The sequence below is a fragment of the Etheostoma spectabile genome, chromosome 12, assembly GCF_008692095.1.
Source record: "Etheostoma spectabile isolate EspeVRDwgs_2016 chromosome 12, UIUC_Espe_1.0, whole genome shotgun sequence".
NCBI classification, from domain to species: domain Eukaryota; kingdom Metazoa; phylum Chordata; class Actinopteri; order Perciformes; family Percidae; genus Etheostoma; species Etheostoma spectabile.
Genome location: NC_045744.1, coordinates 6854613 through 6876952, shown reverse-complemented (window position 1 = coordinate 6876952; position 22340 = coordinate 6854613). Strand labels below are relative to the sequence as shown.

Genomic DNA, 22340 nt, shown 5'->3' with positions numbered 1-22340 from the left:
GCTTGCAAACTGCCGTGGAACAGGAGAGAATGCAAGGCAAAGTACGAGAGAACCACACACTCTAACTCACAAAGTGTGTTTATTAAATGTCTTTTTTTTTTCAATCTGTTTTGTTTTAATAACGACACATAAAGCTTTGCAACTAGTTCAGGTAAGCATGAGTTCAAGTCTGTAAGAACCATGTTTTTATAAAATTGTTTTAACTTGTGTTAAATTTTTTAACTGTATATATTTTCATCCTATTTCAGTAAACATGTTTCAAGTCTTGTAAGACATTTCTTTAGGAACTACTTGTTTATATTGTTAGATGCAGCACTTTTTCACTGTGGTTATTTTCATGTCTTACCAGGACTATTCATGCACCCAAAACAATGACCACATTTTTTACGCTCATGTAAAATTCAGACAACTAAGAACATTACTTAAGTACTTTACTTAAGTACAATTTTGAGGTACTTTGCTTTATTTTAATTTCCTGCTACTATAAAATGATGGTGTAATAATATAGATTAAAATTAAATATAGCTGGTCCCTGGGGGAAATGTTCAAGCTACCCGGCAGTTACAGTAGTTAAAATAACCTTACCTTTACCAACTTGAACATTAAAGTGATGGATGCATTATGCATAAATTGTTATAATCCGAAACTCTGCTTAATTAGTACTTTAAGTAACTTTTCAATATAATTTTTACTGTTTAATACCCAGTGGGGAAATTACAATTCAGTTTTTTATTAGTAATCACTACACATATATATAAACAGTTTGGTCTGAGTACATTAACATTTCGGATACAGAATTTACAGAAATTTGTATTTTGTTATATGGAGTAGAAGTGAGGCCATGTCCTTCAGTAGCACAATGGGTAATTGCGTCTCCCAAAGGTTAACTTGTTTAATTGAACTAAAAATAAAATGCTGATTTGTCATGTGATGTAGTTTATAGTTAGTTATAGTACTCCATAGGCTTTGCCAATAATACACTCAGGAAAGTATACTCGAATTTCTTACTCTGTTGAGTTCAATGTCACTATGCCAGCTAGTGTTTTGGTTGTACTTTACCATTCAATATGGGTTCTCAGGGTGTCGCTTGATATGTATTTATAATAACTCTATTTTAGGTTTGTTTGAGAGGAAATAACTTAATGCTAAACTAAGCAATGTTTCATTATTTATTTAAAGATCTTCAGTGTAGAGCTACATTTTCAACACATAATTCTACACAACACAAGCACCAATCTGTAACAACATCAGACAGTTATGCTGCAACAGCCAGAGCAATAGGTGGTGCTAAAGATGTTGCCCAGTTGTGTTTTAAAATCCAAGATTAGAGCAAGAGGAAAAGGAGGGTGGGACCATAGACAGTGGACAGGACGTAGCTAGCTAGCAACAGATTAACCTGCGGCCTGCCTCTCTACCTAGTGAGGAAGCAAACCACGGAACGGTTTGCCATGAAGTGGTTGCGTTTTTCGCTCCTCGTTTTGGGGGTTTTCTCGCTGTGCTGCGCCACTTCTGGTGACAACAGCGGCGTGAAGAAGATGAAGATGCAGTTTGCTACGGGACCCCTTCTAAAGTTTCAAATTTGGTGAGCAAATAAGCAAAAACCTGGCGAGTCATTGTAAGCTAGCTAGCTAATGTGAAACATCCCGGATAACGAAGTAGGCCGAAAATAACTAACAGGAGGGTGACGTTAACGTTATAGGAGCTGGAGCGTTAGTTAATGTTAGGCTCATTATTTAGTAATGAAATAGCATTACTCAACCATATTCAAACACTGGGTGAGTAAATGTTGTGTAAATTCCGTATTTTTGACTCTTCTCATGAACATTTCGTCAAAAACATCCGCTTACAACGCTTGAATTAGCTTCCGTTTTGCATCCTCCAGTTGAACAGATAGGAAATTTAACGCCGAAAGCTTCCGATTCGGCATTGCTTAGCGACTGAACCTACGTGTTTGCAACTAGTTATGTTGTGAAAGCGTGCTAGCTAGTAGCTAACGTTAGACGTTTTTGCTAGGTAACGTTAAAGCATTAAATCTGTCGACTTTGACTATAAAGTGTTTTTTTTTTTTTTTATCTAGACCTGGTCTAATGTGTTATATACACGTGAAAAATACAGGGAATCTCCCGTTAATGAATTTTCACAAATACAATTAGCTAGCTAGCTATGTTTTTACAAATCTGAAACTGTTTTATGAGAATATTTAGCCTCTCTGCGATAATGTAAGTCCTGATTTGACAAGTCTAGCTAGGTAAGCTAGTTTTGTGGAAGATACTTTTGACACTTTTTTTATGAACAGTTGGTCATAAGCATAGCCTGTCTTTTAAGCAAACATATCTATGCCACAAACGTGCATTTAAAGTAGGCTAAAATGCTATTGTGGTATGTCACACTAAACCACCAAAAAAAAATCACTAAACGTTTTTTGCCAAAAAGAAAAACGATCTACAGATGGGATTCATATGTGCCAGATCTCAAGTCTATATTCGCAAAGTCCCCTAGAGATCATTGTAATGTTGTGACTGTCTTTGGCCAATGTTTGATGTTGCATCTGCACACTGTGTATGTCTTTCTAACAGCTTGTTTGTCTTTGTGCAGCATTTCCTGAGGGTACAAGCGGGTGTTTGAGGAGTACACGCAGGCCTTGTACCAGCGGTACCCAGACATCCGTATTGAAGGGGAGAATTATCTTCCTGTGCCCCTCTATAGGTAAGAGAGAGATTGTCTGCCTAGTTACAAGTGGATTTTATGCAGCTTTATTAAAGCAGCCTGAAAGCTGCCTTGAATTAGCTGGGATTCGACTGAAGAATTGGAATTTCATGCATATCTGCCCATGGATTTTTTATTTGGTAGTTGTATTGACGTAAGCCCAGGTCAGACCAAAGATTCACGACGAGGCGAGTTGAAACTTGGCCGGTCTGCAACCTGCCAGTTCACACCAATGCAAATTATCGTTGCAAGATTATTACACCGCATTTGCCTGACGTGGCGGTTCACTTTCCCCAAGCCATCAGGCAACCCTTATTGTTGAACCCTTCATAAACTGTAACAAGTTAATTGTGAATATGTATTGTATAGTGTGTTTTTTTTCTGTAAAATAAGTATGTGACCCGTTTTGACCCAGTGCTTCAAATCTAAACAATACCCAACCCTAGAACTACTGGCTAGAAATGAAGAATGTAGCTCATGGGTACACCATGTTATTAGTATGGATTAATAATTGGTTACTAATCCACTATGGATAAACAATCTAATAGAATAACACCACAACATTCATAAACTCAATACTTGAACTTTACATGATTAACAGAAATTATTTCAGCCTCAGTTCTTTTAATTCAGACCCTTCTTTTTGATGTTGCTTTTTTAAATGGTTGTTCATATCTTTAAAGTTTAATTTCTTATACTGCACTGTAACTTTTCTAGTGTTTTATCTGTTTTTATTTTGTAATTGTTTTTGTGCAAAGCACTTGGAATTGCCCTGTTGCTTAAATGTGCTCTACAACTAAAGCTGCCATGCCTTATAACAACTATATAAATCTAAAATAACACAAACTACTCACCAACACTGGAGGGGTATAGCCAATAAGGAAAAGATGATCAGCAAAATGCATAATTAATTTAATTTTAATAAAAATACGTAGTTCTTTGTTTGGATTACTTACTGTTGAAAGGAATACATTTTTACCGGATCTGTCTCTTCTTGTAGGCAGGGTTTCTAGATGACTGGTGTATGGCTCTCCATGGCGCAAGCATAGGTGCCAATTTATGTTTTCCTCCGTGGGTGCTCATGGCCACACACCCTTTAAAAGAAGTAAATAAGTAGTCAAATGTTTGTGTTTTAGAACCTTGGGAAATAGACAATGGCTGACACAAACCCACGTGCGTATTAACTCAATAATAATCTTTCAACTCAGGACAGTGCCACTTCTCACTAAAACAGATAGGACTGGAGATGAAAAGTTTAACTGACAAGGAACTGCAATCAGCTTTGTGGGAAATTAAGAATCAATACCAACTGTCTAGTAGCCTAGCAACATAACCAATCACACTATGACAGACACTCCACTTAGCACCAACAGCAATGTTTAATTTAAAATTATTGTAGCTTACTGGCAGTCTGGCACACACGGGTGCTCAGTATTTTTGAAAATTGGCGCAAGTGCTTATGGGCACGAGTGCATGGAGGGGGTGGAGCTGCAGACGTCTGGCAAGGCACATTTCCCGTCTTCTGGCAAATCTCGGCAGATCCTGCTCTGCGGGGAACTCTGTGCTCTAGATTCACAGAAGGAAGCCAAACAGGGTTCTTCTTAACACACTTCTTTAACTTGGGGATGTTGTTTTTTTTTTTTTTACTTTGGAACAAAGGTCTAAATAAGAGTATTATAAGGAACATACTGTGGGCCTATAATCTAGCCCCTGGGTCTCTTATGTGTGACAATTGCATTTGTCCCAGGTGTTGTAGTTAAAGGCGTGGTGTCACTAAGACCCTCAGGTCCTCATCAGTTGCACTTAATAACACACCAGAGATTAGCTCCATTTAAAGAAATGACCGTATCACAACCTGGGTTTAAAATTCTCCAGTGTTTTTCTTTGGTTTTTGCCGTGTCTATCTCTGGTTCCGTCACTGGGAGAATAACCATGTGTCCGCCAACAGGATGTAGTTTACCCACTTTGAAGGTAGTAAAACCGGATGAAACGGGATTTAGGCTCTGTGTTACAGGTTAAGTGTTGTCTCGCATTGCCAGATCTATCCATACACATTGCTGTATTTGCACCCGACAAAAAACTCCATTGACAATATTAAACAAGGTTTAAGCCAGTGCTGCAGTTGACTCCATTTCCTTGTTTATGCAACACAATGGAACTTAATTTGTGTAAATCATGGTCCACCCCCTTTCTCCGTCGGCACAGTGTACAACTAACGTTAAAATTGCCTCAGAAGTGAAACCATATTTTATTTATTGAACATGACTAACGTCCTCTAAGACAAACTACAGACTCTCATCTCTCCAGATAACTGTAATATATCTCTAACAATCTTTTGTTGTCTAGAAATTGTATTAAAAGACAGTTTTTGTTTTGTTTTTCCTCAGACACGTTGCTTCCTTCCTGTCTGTGTTCAAACTGTTGGTGATTGGACTGATTATTATCGGCAGGGACCCATTCGCCCTTTTTGGTATGCAAGCCCCAGGCATCTGGGAGTGGGGCCAGGGAAATAAGGTAAGGTTACTGGAATTATAGGATTCATAAAAGGTCTGATCCTATTGGTGAATTTGCACTGATGCAGCTGAGCATTTATTTTGCTAGTCATCACCAAAGCTATTGCACAGAAGCATACGATTCTTATAAATGGAGGAAAGTGGGCTTTAGTTTGGCTGTGTTGATCTTATTCAGTTGTACATACACACTGACGAGCACAACTCAAACCCCTGGGGTTTAATTAGCTCATTCGGAGTCTTCAGGTTGTGTTTTTAGGTATTGTTTTGCTTGGATCTGTTATCCCCAAAGATAGATTTGATATTTTCCAACAAAACAAAAAGAACAGAAAGCTGAGGCTGATAAAATGTAATGGGGTTTGTATGTATTTCAAACGGATGACTATCAGAACAATCTTACAATTGCATACAGAGCAGAGACTTAAGCATTTGGTTTGAACTTATTTTGCTAATCCTAACAAACAAATATAATTTTTACAGGTGACTTGAATTGAACTACCAGATTAATGTTTTACTAAGAATGCATTATTAAACCTACTAAGGGTGTGCAAAAAATCAGTCACATTCATGAATCGATTCAAGCTCTACCAATTCAAAATCAATTAATATAATTCCAAAAATCAAATTTTTTGTTAGAAGCGTTTTTGAATCGAAAATCGATTTCTGAATCAAATCTTCAGCCTAAAAACCCCTAAAAAGTTTTCGTGCAGAACTTTTTAACTCAACTTTCTTTCAGATATATGCCTGCATGATGGTGTTCTTCCTCAGCAATATGATTGAAAACCAGTGTATGTCTACCGGAGCTTTTGAAATCACATTAAATGGTGAGTCTGGGATTCACAACAATAGGATTATTGACTGAACCCAATGCTTTTGGTTCCAAATCAATTGAGTCGTTGACAATATCATATGAATAAAGTTGCGTGGCGATGGAACAACATGCAGGGAATTACAGTGGAGTAATTTATCTTTCTTTAGATGTTCCAGTGTGGTCAAAACTAGAGTCGGGTCACCTTCCCTCCATGCAGCAGCTTGTGCAAATTCTGGACAACGAGATGAAGATGAATGTTCACATGAACACAGGATCACACCACCACTCCTAACCCTACTCGTCACATCCTGGCTTGAGCTAAAGCCCCTCCATGTAAGTACAGTAGTGTTCATAGCACTGTGTTTTTGTATAATCAGTCTTTTGCTTATAATCATGTTTTTCCTTACTTTAGACATATTGGCCGGAGGAAAGTTATTTTTATTTACTTTTATTTGATCTGCTTTCCCTCTCTTCCTGTCTAGGTTTGAGGTGGGTTTCTCATTGGGCTGTGAAGTGATGTTTATGAAGGTCTGCGCTGAAGGCAGGAAGACTGCTAGCACAGACTGGATGTCCCATCAATCTTCACCATGCCCCTTGGAGACACCCCGCCCCTGACGCCAGAGTGGGATCCATGGCAACAGTGCCGGCCATTAGTTTGTCGTTTAATTGTACTATTCATACTACTGCAGATTTCATCCAAGTGACTTTGGTGGTCCCTTAAGGAGAGATTTAACATTGATTCTTACAACTTTCTGCGTATGATTTATCTATGTGAATATATAAAAAAAAAAACGTGTCATTTGTACTACTGAGCCACATGTAGAATTTTAAGTTTATTGTTCTAAACATAGCTTAGTCGTGTAGAAAATGCAACACTTACAATCACTGTTGTGAAAATAACATTGGGAAATTGTCTTGATATGATTTCTGAATAATTTTTATATTTGCATAACCTTAAGGAAGATTAATAAAACATATTGTAACTATTCAACTGCGGGGTAGTGGTGTGGTGTCGAGGTTTACGGATTGATTGTGGGGGAACCGGGTATTATAAATGATATCCTGAGTTTCAGTCGTTAAATTACCTGAGAGAAAAAGTAGGAAATCTTAATATCTTGGGAGATATTGCTGTTTGTTTGGTAAAGCAGGCGGCCTGCTTGATTCATTAGTGCACATCTCTTAGCCATCTGCTCAACCTCAGGAAGACTTGAGGGTTTACACTGATTGGACACAAATCAGATTAAGGGCTAATACAATGTAAGACTACAACTTTGTGACATCACAGTGCCATACACACCCCTTGAATTTTGGATATTCCCGACAGTAAAGTCACATAACTTGGTAATGAGTTTTAGTAAGTGAAGAAAGTTTAGGGAACAAAATTACAATAACTTTTATTTGTTGGCAATATAATCCAGTATGCACAAAAAACTGTTTACCTTTTGAGATCACTCCCTATGGGTTTCATGAAACTGAATTTAGTTTTAGTTTTTGTGATCTCAAAATAGTATCCAGGAGTGAAAACAGTGCAGTATTGTAATGTAAATGCCATCATACCTCCTAAAAAGAACCATTAAGTTATGTAGAAAAAACAAATTTTTTATGGTAATGTTTGATATGTTGTCTGATTGCCTTTTAATTACTCTGGTATTCAAATCAAAGTCAAACAAAAAAAATGGAAACAAATTTTTTTTGAACCGCTATTTAGAGTGTGACTGTCTTTATGCCATAGAATAGTTGCTGTTGTCACGTCACTATGTACTTTATTAATGGTACATAAAGACTGAAGGCACCTATGGATGAAGGCTCTTTCTTCCTCCATAGCATAAACCTTTAAGCTGAATTAAGTCTCATTAGACTGAAAAGCTTGGAGGTGAGGGCCTTGATGTGAGGGTGTCATCAGGTACTGGTTGAGATGTCGAAGGGCCGTGTTGATCCTAATCCGGGCTGCCAACACAAACTCTTCCTTTAATACTGATGGCCCTGAACCATCTGTTTTACATTCACACTGGAGGAAAAAAAAAAAGTTACTGAAACAGTGCTGGAAATGCTGTCAACTGCTACATGAACATGGACAGAAAACATGAAGTTGGTTAGAAACAGGAAACAATGCTTCACCTGAGCGCAGCAGGCACCCACACTGAATTTTGTCTGTTGGCCTTTTGCCAGAAAAGAAACAAACACTTGTTCCTTCTCGAGGACTCGCACCCCAACAGTTTTGTTAATGGACAGGAAGACTGGCTGCAGGGGAGTGGGACTGCTCCAGCTCCACCGACGAACCTTGGCACCCGCCTCATCCAAACACTGGCCGCCTGAACTGTTTAAGGTCAGCCTGCAACATAAATGCACATGCATACATCACACATTATTGGTTATGCTTAACCATACATTAAACACACCCATTAGTACAGAAACAGGATATTAATTTGCCTAATTTTTAAATTTATGTTCACCTAAATATAAAAATGTATTACAAATGTAATATTAATGCTATACATTTTAAATAAAGAAATGGAGTTCTTTATATAAAAACCCTTTTAGTACCATATGTTTCCGTTGTTGTGGTAACACGTCGCCCTGCCATCAGACTGGAACATTGCTCTAATTGGTTGACAGGAGGCATTGCTATCATCATACACGATGCAGACCCTACCATTTACTTCAGTGACCACGACAATGAGAGCCAAGAGGCCGGAGGGATAGCTGTTACCATGACGATAAGGATAGGAACACCCACAGTATTGCACATACAGTAAAACACTCTTTGTCTCCATGCCAAAACCCAGTTAAAACAGAAACCACTTGCTACAGAGATTACTTTGTGAGTGGATACAAGACCTGAGCAGAGCCATCAGGGAACACTGTAAGAAATGTCATGCCATTGGAATAATACTTCTTGAGAAATTCTGCTCCATCCTGTGAACATATAAGAATTACATATACAAGGTCAAAAGATGTTCATGTTGACCACAAATTTATAATAGAAAGCCTCCACTACAAGAGAAGCTACTGCATTATGGGAAATGTAAGATCAAGTTTCTTTGGAGCCTGAGCAATAGGGACAAAAAAAAAATCAAGATATCTCGGTCTCTGCTGCTCTGATTTTGACCAATCTTTTTAAAATCTGTCTGTCATCTAACTTATGAATCACAAATTGCTGGAGGAACCCTTTAATAGCCATAAATGGTTATAATCATAAATGTTTTGCCTATTCACAATAACAAAAAGGTAACATTTGTTAAGAACAACTATTATGTGTTTGGGGATTTATGCATTGATCATACACAGTGTGGCCACATGTTTTTTTTTTTATAATTATGTGCAAAGATAACTTATATACATATTTGTAGACTTCTATGACTTCTTTTTAAAAAAAAAAGATTATTTGTTAATACTTCAATTAAGGCAAGGTATAATGGCTTTAATAAAGGAAAACTGATATCTGGTATACCTGATAATGACACACGCCAAACTGAAGTGGCTTGTGGGCACAAAAAGGGACTAACACCTGCTCCTCTTGCTCTTTTATTTTCACGTGCTTCTCAGGGTACACTGTCCAGCATCCTTGTTCTGGAGCACAAGAGAGCCGGAAGGTGAGTACCTTTGATTTCGGGGCAACTAAACAATAGCACAGAACAAACTCACATCAGTTTCACAGACCTATTTAAGGTCACAATCTAAAGTCACATAGATACCTTTTGCACATGCTATGCCAGTTAATTTCTGTTCATCTTGACCAGATTTAAAGCTGTCAACTTGTATGTTGCTTACTGAGCCGTTACTCACAGGTTGCTGCTACAGGTAGTTGGATTGAGAAATCCTCGTAGATACTCAATTCTGTTTTTCTAAAAAAATAAAGCATACAGATCACATTGCTCTTGACTTTGATGCTGTAAGGTTTTCTGTATTAACATTATCATTTTACTATGTTTGTGTTTATGTGTGTTGGATTAGATTTAAAAAAAACAAACAGTTTAAGATGCCAATTTGTACCCAAGTCCACTCGGTAAATCCAGGGTAAACTTGTTGTAATCCTCCATCTCTTTGCCTTGGAAGAGACGCTCGTTTATCTCTGTGGCTGGCTGGTCTCCTGATGATGATGTTGGAGTACTAGCCCTCAGGTCACATCTCCTCTCAACCAAACGGTTCCACTTCACCAGCGTCTTACACAGCTGCTGCCACTGGACACAGCAGAAGAGTGGCATGGTCTAAGATGGACACAAAAGAGGATGCAAGGAGGTCAGCAGTGCATCAGGTACATGTACATGTACATGAAATGTGTTTGTTGACTCTCTTTCTCACCTCTGGCCCCTGTGCCCCTGGAAGATCCAGTGGAGGTTGGGCCTTTTGTCCACAGTATTCACATTTCACTGGGTATTCTGTCTGAGGCTGGGACTGGACAAGAGAGTGTTAAACTGGACTAATCAGTGACATAAAGCCATGTTTCTGTGCGGGAATTTCCAATAGATATGTGATCTTAGTACCGCTGGAAGAATGGTTGTTAAGTTTATCCTGTGGTTGTCAGACTCCCGATTGTACCTCAGAACTCCTGCTGCTCTGAAACAATAGGCGGGTGGGTCACTGACAGACTGTGGACAGCCCTCTGGTATCCGCTTACCAAACCCAGAGAAAAACACAAATCAAATGAAGTAAAACTATGATATATTATGCATGTATTGATTACAAAACAGAGCTGAAAAGGAAAAAAAAACAATTGTGTATTGTCTACTACTTGATCTGTCTTACGTGGTCATCCAGGACTGGTTGTGGCACATTGAGCTCATGCTCTAGTGTAGCGGCAACAGCATCTAAATTGTAATTTCCCCATAGGGGATCAATAAAGAGTTTAAATAAATTAAATGATCTAATGGTAAACAAAAGTTACTGTTGAATTGCTGGATCAAGTCCTACTATTGATAGTAAACACTGGTGTGAAAAGGTAGGAACCTAAAGATTTTCCTTTGCAGTTAGCTTTATTTTCTAATAATTCATTCATTTATTTTAAATGTAATGGAGCAGACTTACAGGAAGAGCTGGACATCATCTTTTTGTCTGTCCTTCTGACTGGAGTAAAGTTACTGTGTTCTTTCCTCCTGAAGATGAATATACAGTATAGGCTACCGGAAAATAGATTAGGAAGCAATCACTTGAAAAACATCTCAAAGATTCTGAACCACATTATGTCTCTATTACACACACTTATACAGTACATTAATCAGCTTCATATTTTCCAAAATATGTAATCACTTTACATGTATAAGGAGACAGGCAAAGGTCAGACTGACATAAAAACCTAAAATAAATATGAGGTAAAGCAGTACACCTATTAACTGTATTTAGTATATTGAATTTATATCTTAATTTGAGTGGGACATATTGCAATAAAAATAGCACACCTACAAAAAAACACAAGTACATACGTTGTACAGTAATGCACTCACCCCAATGACTCACACTTGCTGTGTTGTCAGTAACCTTGGAGATGAAATAGCAATGTGTAAAGGTACTATCATTTTGGCCACTGGCTGACTGGTTTAAATACCCATGAATATTATGCAACACAATTACAATATACTGTACAATATTGTCACAGTGCTGACTGTAATCTCCATCAACGTGGTCTGCAGAAAAGAAGTACACTTCCTGTAAAGGATACAATTTCAAATCTCGTTAGGATGAATCTGGATTTATTTTGGAATCTATCCAAATTAGATCTTTTAATATGTAGATGTAGTCATCCACTGCTACTTATTTGAGTTTTGAGTGTTTGACTGGTATTTCCAAATTTAAATGAATATGCCAAAATCAGATCGGTAATGTTTCAGTCGATTTCAAGACAACAAAAAAAAAGGACAAAACAACCTCACCTCAAGGTCCAGAGCTGTTCTAGAGCTTCCTCTGCAGATGAAGGTTTCCCAGTTGTCATGGAGCTGTACATGTTCAAATTCCCATTGCTTTCCTGACTAGGGCTAGGCAACTGTTGATCTTCAAAGTTCCTTATTGATTTACCAAACAATATAATCTCAAGGTCCTTTTCATGGTTGTATTACATTATCTTTGTTTTAGATAAAGAGTGATCTCTTAGGCTCTACTAAGTAATTCTTATGTAAATGGTAAAGGAGAACACAGCCATTTTAACAGTTTATGAGGTTTTTATTTGATGTTTTTTTTTAAAGGTTTTGTAAAGGGATATGCTTTTCCACTTTGTTTCAAAACCTACTTTTCCATCCACAATTTCACGCGGTTACTCATGCTTTAAAGTTTTTCTGGAGTGGTTGTGCCCCTCTCAGTTAAGACTCTGCAGTTTATTATGTATTTATTTAGTGAGATAAATCTGGTTCTGAACTGGGAAAACAAACATTGAAAATGACATCTTAAAATAACCAGCTCACTCTTTGTACCTTGCTGCCTGTCTCTGATAGCAACCTTGACATCATCATCATTTTTAATTTTTTTTCTTCTTCTGACTTTTTATCGGCGGTTGACCACCAGTTTAAGGTGCATTACCGCCACCTACCGGACTGGGATGCGGAACAGCAGATTCCTTGACAGCATTACCCAGGTGAAAAAAATGTCAGTTGATTACAGAACCACATCAAAAAGCCCACCTCTGGCCGCTTTTGATTGGTTGTTGCAGCAGCCACTCACAGAGAATGTTCCAGCTTAAGAAGTTGTGGCAGCGTACAATCCATCAGCTTGCCTCATTTCTAGGAGTCATGTGCCACAGAATGTTGTATGAAGGAAAAGGGAAAAGCGCTACTGTTTACTTGATTGCAGCTGTTATTCTGATGTGTTATTTGGAGCAAACAGTAGACTGTAATCGACTGACGGAAACAGAGTGGCAAAAAAAAGCCGATAAAGCCAGAAGGATAGGTTTCAAAGAGGGGCAAATTGTGTTTGGGAGAGTTTTTGAGAAAGGGTCAGGTCTTGGCCACAAGTCATAGACAGGACAAGCAAGTCAACCTCAAACACTTCTGGGAGGAGGATGCTGAATATCAAGCAGAATTTGCAGGTAAACATTAACTTTCATGTATTGAAGTGTTCAGTTTCTGACTGAATTGAGAAATACAAAACAGTACAACACAGTAAAAATCACAAAGAAGAAAACGTCTGGTTGCATCTGAAATGCATACATCAAAAAAGTGATTTTAAATAAATAAAATATCCCAGTTGAGTTACCTATACAATGTGTAAAGAAAAATCACTTCTATTCCAATGTATAGACTGTACCTATATTATCAGTGTTGCTTAGGTGAAAGGGTGGTCTGATTCATTTTCTGAAACAAGACAAAACATAGAAACTGGAGTAGAACATTTGAAGTTGCAATGTAAAATAATCAGTGTCCCCTTTCAGGCTGGGTGAAAGGACGAACACAAAATGGTAGATCCAGAGAAGCAGAATGGAAGCGCATGTCGCCCTCGTTGCAGTGTGGTTGGGACCAGTTAAGGTTCAGAGCAGTGGGACCAGGAGCTTCACAGTTTGCTGTGGAACAAGGTCATTCTAATTATAAAATCTAAAGCCTAATTAAAAATATACAATGTAGGTATTCCCATTAATTTTTGTATATTCTCAATGATATGTTCATCCCCCACAGCAGATGCACCTCCATTACCTCTGTCCCAAGTTCCTTCCAACTGTGGCTACACCATGCAGAGGAACTCTTTTGGGCTTGTCATACTGGTTCCCTATGATGGCTGCAACATGGTTCAAAAGGTAATACTTTTTAATGCTAACTGTTGCTGTACTCCAGAATGGAGAGTTTGACAATCAGTGGCTAATCCTGGCAACGTAAAACTAACAACTATGGTGTAACAAGGGCTGAAATTATTGACATTTGCAACTATTTTGATAAGTGATTCATACAAAAATGCCATTAGATGGTTCCAGTGTTTTTTAGTGCATGTTGTCGTGTATAATACAGTGTAACATGAAACAACCTTTTTTTATATACTAAAGATGTAATTGACTCAAGCAAACTTATACACTGTTGTTATTCTGTGTTGTTTTTGTTTTTTTTCTCCAAGGATGGAAGTTATGTGCTTCCTATGCGTTGGCAGGGACGTCCAGTCTCACTCTGGTGTCCCAAACCTCCAGCCCCTCCTCAACCCCAATATCCTTTTGGTCCCCAAGATCCAATTCTTGAGCCAGAAACAACAACACCACCACCACCACCACCACCAACAACAACAACTATCCTTCTCACTGAAGGACACCATCACTCTCTCAAATATCCTTTCGATCCCCAATATCCTTTCAAGGCCTACTATCCTTTCAATCCCCAATATCCAACTCCTAAGGCTGAGATGACACCACCAGTGGCTCTCCCTGAAGGACAAAACCATCATCCCTCACACAAATATCCTTTTGATCACCAATATTTCAATCCCTACTATCCTTTCAATCCCCAATATCCAACTCCTGAATCTGAGATGACACCACCAGTGGCTCTCCCTGAAGGACCCCACCGTCATCACCCCTCTCACAAATATCCTTTCAATCGCCAATATTCTTTCAATCCCTACTATCCTGTCAATCCCCAATATCCAACTCCAGAATCTGAGATGACACCAGCAGTGGGTCTCCCTAAAGGACACCACCATCATCACCACATTCTCAAATATCCTTTCCATCCCTACTATCCCCAATATCCAACTCCTGAGGCTGAGATGACACCACCAATGACTCTTCCTGAAGGACGCCATCACTCTCCCGAATATCCTTTAGATTGCCAATATCCTTTAAATCCCTACTATCCTTTCAATCCCCAATATCCAACTCCTGAGCCAGAAACGACACCACCAATGACTCTTCCTGAAGGACGCCATCACTCTCCCGAATATCCTTTAGATTGCCAATATCCTTTCAATCCCTTCTATCCTTTCTTTCCCCAATATCCAGCACCTGAGCTAGAAATGACACCACCAGCTCTCCCTGAAGGACACCATGTTGTCTCTCAAAAGCATCCTTTCAATCCATACTTTCCTTTCAATACTCAATATCCGACTACTACAATGAAAAAAAACTGATGGCCCTGAAGGGCCACATGTCCATTCTCACCAATACCCTTTTGATAAGTTTGAATAAATGACCCTCAATTTATATTTTGTTATTGCTCAACTACCCAGAAATTGGGGCACTGTCTACATAAGTAACAGATGTTATTAAAAGGCTTTACTCTTGACCAACTGAGCTTTTCCTCTTATACGTAACATTTTGATGACTTACAATGTAACCTTTCAATATGAAATTGATCGCATCTGAATCTCCTAGTTTGTCTTATCGGCTTAACAAACATTTAATCGGGGTAATGGCATTGTGCGTGTGCGCGAGTTTTACTGAAGGACTTGGTTCTATGTTTCAGGTTTCTAAACTCAGTTTAGCAGATGTGAAAGGACTGGATTTTATAAACATTACATTAATCATTGTGTTTTCCTCAGGTCAAATAGACCCGTTTTCCTATATCAATGTTCTTTTTAACTACCCAATTGTAACTACCCAAAGTAACCTGATTGATTCCACACAATGCTCTTTGGCAAGTACAACTCTATGCTTATATTAATTTTAGGATGCCTGATTCAATTTTATAGCATTTGAAAAAAGAATAGAAGTTTTGAAATAGTACTGAGTAAAAGTTGATGTTCTAGTCTGTGATTATCCATCAACATACTTTCCTTTAATTTTAGTCTAATTTCTGCTTTTCTAACTCAAACATTAGGTATTATTTCCTATAAATGAGGTTTATTGACCATAAATTCCGCAAGTAACTGTAAAACTAGTTAATTTAGTGTTAAATGTCAGAAGTGACACAGTGAAATGTCAAGTGTTTAAAAAAGGGACCAAAATTTAAAGTTAAACATAAAAAACACTCAAAAGTGTTAATTTTCAATTTTGACTGGAGACAACACAAGTGTTAATAATTTGGATAGGTTCAAAAGTTCAGAAATTAAATTCTGAAGTGAGTAAAAGCTGGCCGAGATTTAGCAAATTTTGCTTTATGGGTATGACACTTCCCTTGTAGAATTAGTAGGTTAACTATCCTATGTATTTTGTTTTAGCAATAACGTATTTTGCTTCCAATTTTAATTTGATTTTTTTTTTAATATTTAGATAATTATCAATTTTTTTTCCCAGAACTCCACAGAAAACCGACACTCACAGAATAGATGTATAATAGTTTCTTCTTCAATACAATACAAAATTCACATTTACTACCCACAGCTGCAAATCGTGAAATAAATTTGTAAGGAGGATAAATATTGTGTAGTATTTTGAATTGTAATTCTTTCAATTTATTGGGGATAAATAATTTGTATGGTGGAAGCTATGTGGATTCCCAGTGTATGTTAGAATATAAAGAGTTCCAAACAAATTCCCCCCGTGGAGTGATTTTTCCTTTTGCTGTGGAAGTAATTCCTTATGTTTATTTGTACATTTATGACTTTTAATATTTATTCCATCAACCAAGAAAGCCAGATCCAATTCTTGTCTCTTAGAGTGACATTTGTTATTTGAAGAATTCCACTAGGTCTAGCATTTGTTACCATTTAGTATTTTTTGTAGGTGATAGGAAAGATTTTAGACCTAAGAAAGTCCTCATAATTAAGAAGTGATTTAGAAGAAATAATTTTGTAAGTCTGCAATAAAAATAATATTCTTATCAACCCAATGTTGTGTGTATATATAAAGATTTATTCTTTCTGGTTATGAACACCAAATAATAGTTCTGTGAGAAGAAAAAATATGTATAAAGCATAATTTTGCAGCATTGAGCACCTGCTGGTGAAATTCAGATAGCTTTCGCGGTAACTTAATTTAATTTTAACTGTTCACATCCATAAAGTCTTATATTTACATGCCACCTGCATTTCTTGGGGCTGCTAAAAATTCCTTTTTTAAACGGTGGCATTTGTTTTTCCAAATAGAATTAATTGAAATGTCATTTATTTCTTTACAGAGGGATTGATGGATAAACAGAGATTCCATTCATCCATCCATCCATCAATCCATCCATCCATCTATATATCTTCATCCGCTTATCCAGCATCGGGTTGCGGGGGGAGCAGCTCCAGCAGGACCCCAAACTTCCCTTTCCCGAGCCACATTAACCAGCTCCAACTGGGGGATCCCGAGGCGTTCCCAGGCCAGGTTCTCCACCTAGTCCTGGGTCTTTCCCGAGGCCTCCTCCCAGCCGATTGGGTAGGATAAATAAATCTCGAAATGCCATCCGCTTTACTCAGAATACATAACATGGACAGATCTCTCTGAAGCAACATATTGAATATGTTTTTAATTTGTTGTATTTTGGACTTAAAATTCTTTTCTTGTCGTTCCTTTAGATCTTTAGAGATATGAATTCCAATCTATTTAATACTATTTGTCACTGGTATATCACACGTGTTTCATCAGTGTTATACAGACACAGAATTACACACTTTGAAATGTTACGTCTTAAACCTGATGCCAGCAAGAAGGATTGTATTTCTTTGATTGAGTTTTCAATTTGTTGTTTATCCTTTAAAAAAAAGAACTGTGTCATCAGATAGTTGAGAAAATTTGAGCTCTCTTTCAAAAATCCTTAATCCTTGTCACGAGATGACACCGCCAGTGGCTCTCCCCGAAGGACACCACCATCACCACCACTCTCACAAAAATCCTTTCAACCCTTACTATCGTTTCAATCCCCAATATGTAACTCCTGAGGCTGAGATGACACCACCAATGGCTCTCCCTCAAGGACACCATGTCCACTCTCACAAATATCCTTAATCCCTACTATCCTGTATAGCCCCCTCCATTCTTTCAATCCCAACTATCCAACTCCTGAGCCAGAAACACCTACTGCTACAACAAACTGATTGCTATAAAGGACAGGATGTCCATTCTCCTTTTCCTCTATATCCTGGCATTCCTATTATCTAACTCCTGAGCCAGATTGACTACACAAATTACAAAGAAAATGGATCAACTTCAACAAGTTAACCTTCAATTTCCTCATCTTCTGCTTTTTTCAGGCTACCCTGCTGCACCCTTATACATTGTTTGGATGAGTGAGCCTTTCAGTTCTTTATACGTTATATGTTAACCCTCACCTTCCCCAGAAATGATCATGTTGCTCTCTGTACATGAGGTGTACAGATATTAAAATGCTTTACTATTGAGCAACGGAGCTATTTTTAATACAGAATTGTGCAGAATCAACCCTTTCACTTATGAAATTGATGATTGTTGGCATCTGAAAAGCCTCTGGTTTTGATAATCGTTCTTAACATTCAGTCAAGATTGTAGCCTTGTGCACCTTCTTCATTGAAGGACTTGGTAGGGTTAGAAATATAATTACCAAAAGATGACAAAGTCCCTAACTGTTTTTCACTTGCCCCAGGGGCCAATAGTGTGGAGAAACTAGGGAGTTTAAGGGAGGAAGTCTGGCCCAGTTTTTCAGAACTATGTGACCTCGGGTGCTTTTAGACAAGGAGGACTATTTAAAAGTGATACAAATTCAGCTTTAAATGTTATATTCTTTTTCAGTTATATTTCAAAATCAATTTAGCGGAGGCCTAGTGATGCCTGGCTTCTAGAAACTTCATTTCTCTGAAATGATGAAGGGCACCACTGCATTTCCAACACTGTACATGCTGTATTTTTGTGCATTGTCACCCTTCCCCAACATTGGATCCAGAAGAATAACTGACCAAAGAGCTGACGGAATTGTTTGATACACATTAGAAGTAGCTATAATTATTTTTTAATCTACTGGACTTAAGTGATCTCCTGAGAAAGATGTCTACACTAAAAGCAATACGTTTAATATAAACAGGAAACTCATGACAAATTTATTTGTATAGATTGTGCCACTAGAGCACTACACTCCCAGAATTCAGAGCTTCTTTTGGTTCCTTGAGTCTCTAAAAGTAAGTTGGGAGCCAGAACATTCAGCTATCGGGTTCTTCTCCTGTGGAACCATCTTCCAGTTTGGGCTCCGGGGGCAGACATGTCACCACATAGGAATAACCTGAAAACCCTCCTCTTTGCTAACGCTTATAGTTAGGGAGTGAGGAATTGCAGCGTCCGCCTAGCCAGGCGCACCTGCTTATCGTCCTAGTAATCAGATTCATCTACCATATCATAAAAGTAGAGTGAGGTTGGCCAGTACAGCCCGGTCCAGCTGGGGAGAGTTCTATCCTGACCTGGCACCTCTCCTTGTCTCTGTTAGGCTGTTATAGTTCTAGACCCCTTGGGATTTCCTTTCCTTCCTTCCTTTTTGGGTACACTGAGCTGCTCTCTCCTCTCCCTTTCTACTTGTGTGTGTCCTGTCCCAGAAATGATTGTTCCTAACCTAGTTCTGGGAAGTTTACTCAGCAGAGTCCTTTGTTTTAGCCCAGAAAAATTCTTTAGAAAATCATTGACAATTGACTGCTGTCCATCCACCAATTTTCAATTGGATTTATCTCAGGGCTCTGACTTGGCCACTCAAGGACGTTCACCTTCTTAGCCTTAAGCCACTGCATAGTTTTTTTTTTTTTGGCGGTGTGTTTAGGGTCGTTGTCGTGCTGGAAGGTGAACCACCTGCCCAAGTTCAGCTGTCTAGCAGAGGGCCGCAGGTTTTCCTCAAGAATTTCAGTGTTCTTGGCAACATCCATTTTCCCTTCAGCCGTGACCAATTGCCCAGTCCTTGCTGAAGAGAAACACCCCCACAACATAATGTTGCCACCACCGTGCTTCACACTAGGTATGGTGTGTTTTGGGTGGTGTGCTGTGTTTGGTTTTCACCAAACATAACGCAAATCAGTCCAAAGCGTTCAATCTTGGTCTCATCTGAACATAAAATCTTTTTCCACATGGCATTAGAACCTTTACGTATGTTTCCTCGCAAAGCACAAACAAGCCTCTGTGTGGCCCTTTTTCAAACTTGTAAATCCTTCAACAGTTGCCATTGGCCTCTTGATAGCTTGATTGTCCTCCTGTCTTGGTCATCCAGTTTGAAGGGGCGGCCCAATATAGACAAGGTGCTGGTGGTGCCATAAGCTTTCCACTTCATAATGCTCTACAAGATACTCCAAGGGCTGGTTAAAGCCTCTGAAATGTTTTTGTATCTTTCTCCTAACTTGCTCTTTTCCACAACTTTATCCCGGAGCCCTTTTGAAAGCACCTTTCCAACAATGGTGTGTTCTTTGCGTTGCCTTGCAAAATCACTACAATTGATGTTAGGTGGGCGGCAGTTAGCATGGTGTGTGATCTGGAAATTAACTGGTTGTATCCAAGTAATGATGTTATCACTCTAAGGGGCTGATCACTAATCCAAACCAGGTATTTTACTAATTACATTTGATTAATTGTCAAAATGTTTCAAAATGTTGTCACTTTGATGTTAAGCGGTTTAATGTGTTATTACCTCAGGATATAGTTAGATTTAATTTCCAAGGTGTAATGTGGCAAAAAGTATTTTTTAAGGGTATGATGATTTTCCATGAACACTGTATTTCTTGGATTAGGCTGGCAACAAGATCTTGGTTGCAGCTGTTGCCGTGATCCTGCTGCACTCCCTGCTACGCTCTGTGAGGCCTGCAGTGTCCTGCTGAACCCTGCTGCATCCCGCTGTGTCCACCTATGCTCTGCTATGCCAAGGTACACGCTGTAACGCCCTGCACTGCCCTGCTATGACATGAACTACTACCATTTGTAGTCACGGTTCCATTACTTTTATTGTGACTGTTATTGCCGCTGTGCATCACACCCCCAACTGGCACCGTCAGACACCGCCTGCCAAGAGCCTGGGTCTGGCTGAGGTTTCTTCCTAAAAGGGAGTTTTTCCTCTCCACTGTCACACTAATTGCTTGCTCTTGGGGGAATTACTTTTGATATGATTTGATTCTATAAATTAAATTGAAGTTGCACCTGACTGGTTGATTACCTGGTGCTATACGTGCCCAGCATTGAAACCTGTGACTCAGTTGTTCTGCTTCAAAGTGTTTTTTGTATGCTCTGAGCTTGCATCTCCAGTATGGCAGGTAAAGATGGAAGGAGACGCAGGTCAAATCAACGTGCAGCACAGTGTTAGGCCAGGAAGAATTCTCTTCAGTGGAAAAGTGCTTAACTCGATATTATGTAAATGCAACATGGCACTCAAACAAAGGTGATATGGCCAGTATGAACTTTGTATCTGAACTCTTTAACTCCTAAAGGGATTTTGAAGCAGACATCCCAGCTGGTGGTCAACATGGCAGATGAAGCAGCATGGAGGTGCTTGAATTCTTCCCTGCGCTGTGGGCAAAGTGAGATGAAGTTAAAAGCCACGGGACCTGGAGCTGCTGGCTTGCAGCTCGACATTGTTGGTTGTTTTGTAACACAACCAAGCTTGTACAATGTCAGTTGGTTAAAGCTGTAGACGCATGAGTGGTTGGCCAAATATGGCCAATAATGGCCTTTTTTTCCCTCCCTTCAGGCAATGCATGTTTCCTACCTTTGATCCAGGTGTCTGAAACATGTGGCCATTCAATATGGCAAAATGCTCTGGGCCTCATTTTGGTTGTTTCCTATGATGGCTGCAATGTGATACTCTAACAACTGGCTAAGAGCTTTACATACAATTTAATTATAATCTATAATTCATTAGAACAATGTATAAGCCATTATGGTCCCAAATGGCTTGTGGTCCCAAAGACGAGACTTAAAACTCGGGGGGACAGGGCCTTTTCTGTGGCTGGACCTAGACTCTGGAACGCTCTGCCCCCCCATGTCCGAACAGCCCCAACAGTTGAGTGTTTTAAGTCTCGTCTTAAGACACATTTTTATTCTTTGGCTTTTAACTCCATGTGAGTTGTGTGGTCCTCTGATGGCTCTTACTGTTTTATTGTATTTTAGTATTTAGTATTTTTATCTATTTTTTTTAACTTTTTAAACCAGATGCTCTTATTTAGTTTTTACCATATTTTACATTAATTGTTTTGTATGTTTGAGTTTTCTGTGCAGCACTTTGGTAACTTTGTGTTTGTAAAATGTGCTATACAAATAAAGTGGATTGGATTGGATTGGATTAGAAGATGGAAGGCATTTTAAGTAAAAGTTATGGTATTGCAAAACAAAATATCAATGAATGCAGCTCCAGTTTATTAAGCTGTTAAAGTGAGTTGAACCCAACTTTTTTACAAATGCTAAACTCTTATCAGCTAAGATTTTTGTTTATTCTTGTTTTCAGGATAGAAATTACCTGTTGCCATTAAGTTGGTTGAAGACTCCATTTAAATTCACCTGCCCCATGTTGAGAAGATCTGCCAGAACACCTGCTTCTACCTATTACCCCCTGAGCCTGCTCAGC

At 38.7% G+C, this 22340-nt stretch overlaps 3 protein-coding genes across 6 annotated transcripts; 2 read left to right on the top strand and 1 right to left on the bottom strand.

Annotated features, from left to right (window-relative positions):
• The first annotated feature begins 1309 nt into the window (after positions 1-1309).
• On the top strand, positions 1310-7015 carry selenot1a (selenoprotein T, 1a). Its single transcript, XM_032531653.1, has 6 exons — positions 1310-1582; positions 2596-2706; positions 5094-5220; positions 5953-6040; positions 6195-6360; positions 6510-7015. Exons 1-5 carry the CDS (start codon positions 1449-1451, stop codon positions 6317-6319), a joined length of 585 nt encoding a protein of 194 aa, XP_032387544.1. The 5' UTR covers positions 1310-1448; the 3' UTR covers positions 6320-6360; positions 6510-7015.
• An 88-nt stretch (positions 7016-7103) lies between these two features.
• LOC116699182 (glutamate-rich protein 6) lies at positions 7104-12155 on the bottom strand. Of its 4 annotated transcripts, none has more exons than XM_032531651.1 (13): positions 11895-12154; positions 11469-11502; positions 11053-11144; positions 10774-10835; positions 10512-10640; positions 10330-10422; positions 10021-10235; positions 9814-9872; positions 9479-9645; positions 8861-8943; positions 8572-8730; positions 8146-8359; positions 7104-8035 (listed from the first exon to the last, which is right to left on the bottom strand). In XM_032531651.1, the coding sequence occupies exons 3-13, from the start codon at positions 11069-11071 to the stop codon at positions 7871-7873; spliced, it is 1365 nt and encodes a 454-aa protein (XP_032387542.1). In that variant the 5' UTR covers positions 11072-11144; positions 11469-11502; positions 11895-12154; the 3' UTR covers positions 7104-7870. The 4 variants fall into 4 exon arrangements, with proteins under 4 accessions (XP_032387542.1, XP_032387543.1, XP_032387541.1 ...); XM_032531652.1 differs by having other exon boundaries at positions 11053-11120; XM_032531650.1 differs by lacking the exon at positions 11895-12154 and adding an exon at positions 11608-11672.
• A 543-nt stretch (positions 12156-12698) lies between these two features.
• LOC116699275 (leucine-rich repeat extensin-like protein 3) lies at positions 12699-15474 on the top strand. Its single transcript, XM_032531783.1, has 5 exons — positions 12699-13039; positions 13382-13522; positions 13623-13741; positions 14053-14688; positions 15466-15474. Exons 2-5 carry the CDS (start codon positions 13438-13440, stop codon positions 15472-15474), a joined length of 849 nt encoding a protein of 282 aa, XP_032387674.1. The 5' UTR covers positions 12699-13039; positions 13382-13437.
• The last annotated feature ends 6866 nt before the right edge of the window (positions 15475-22340 follow it).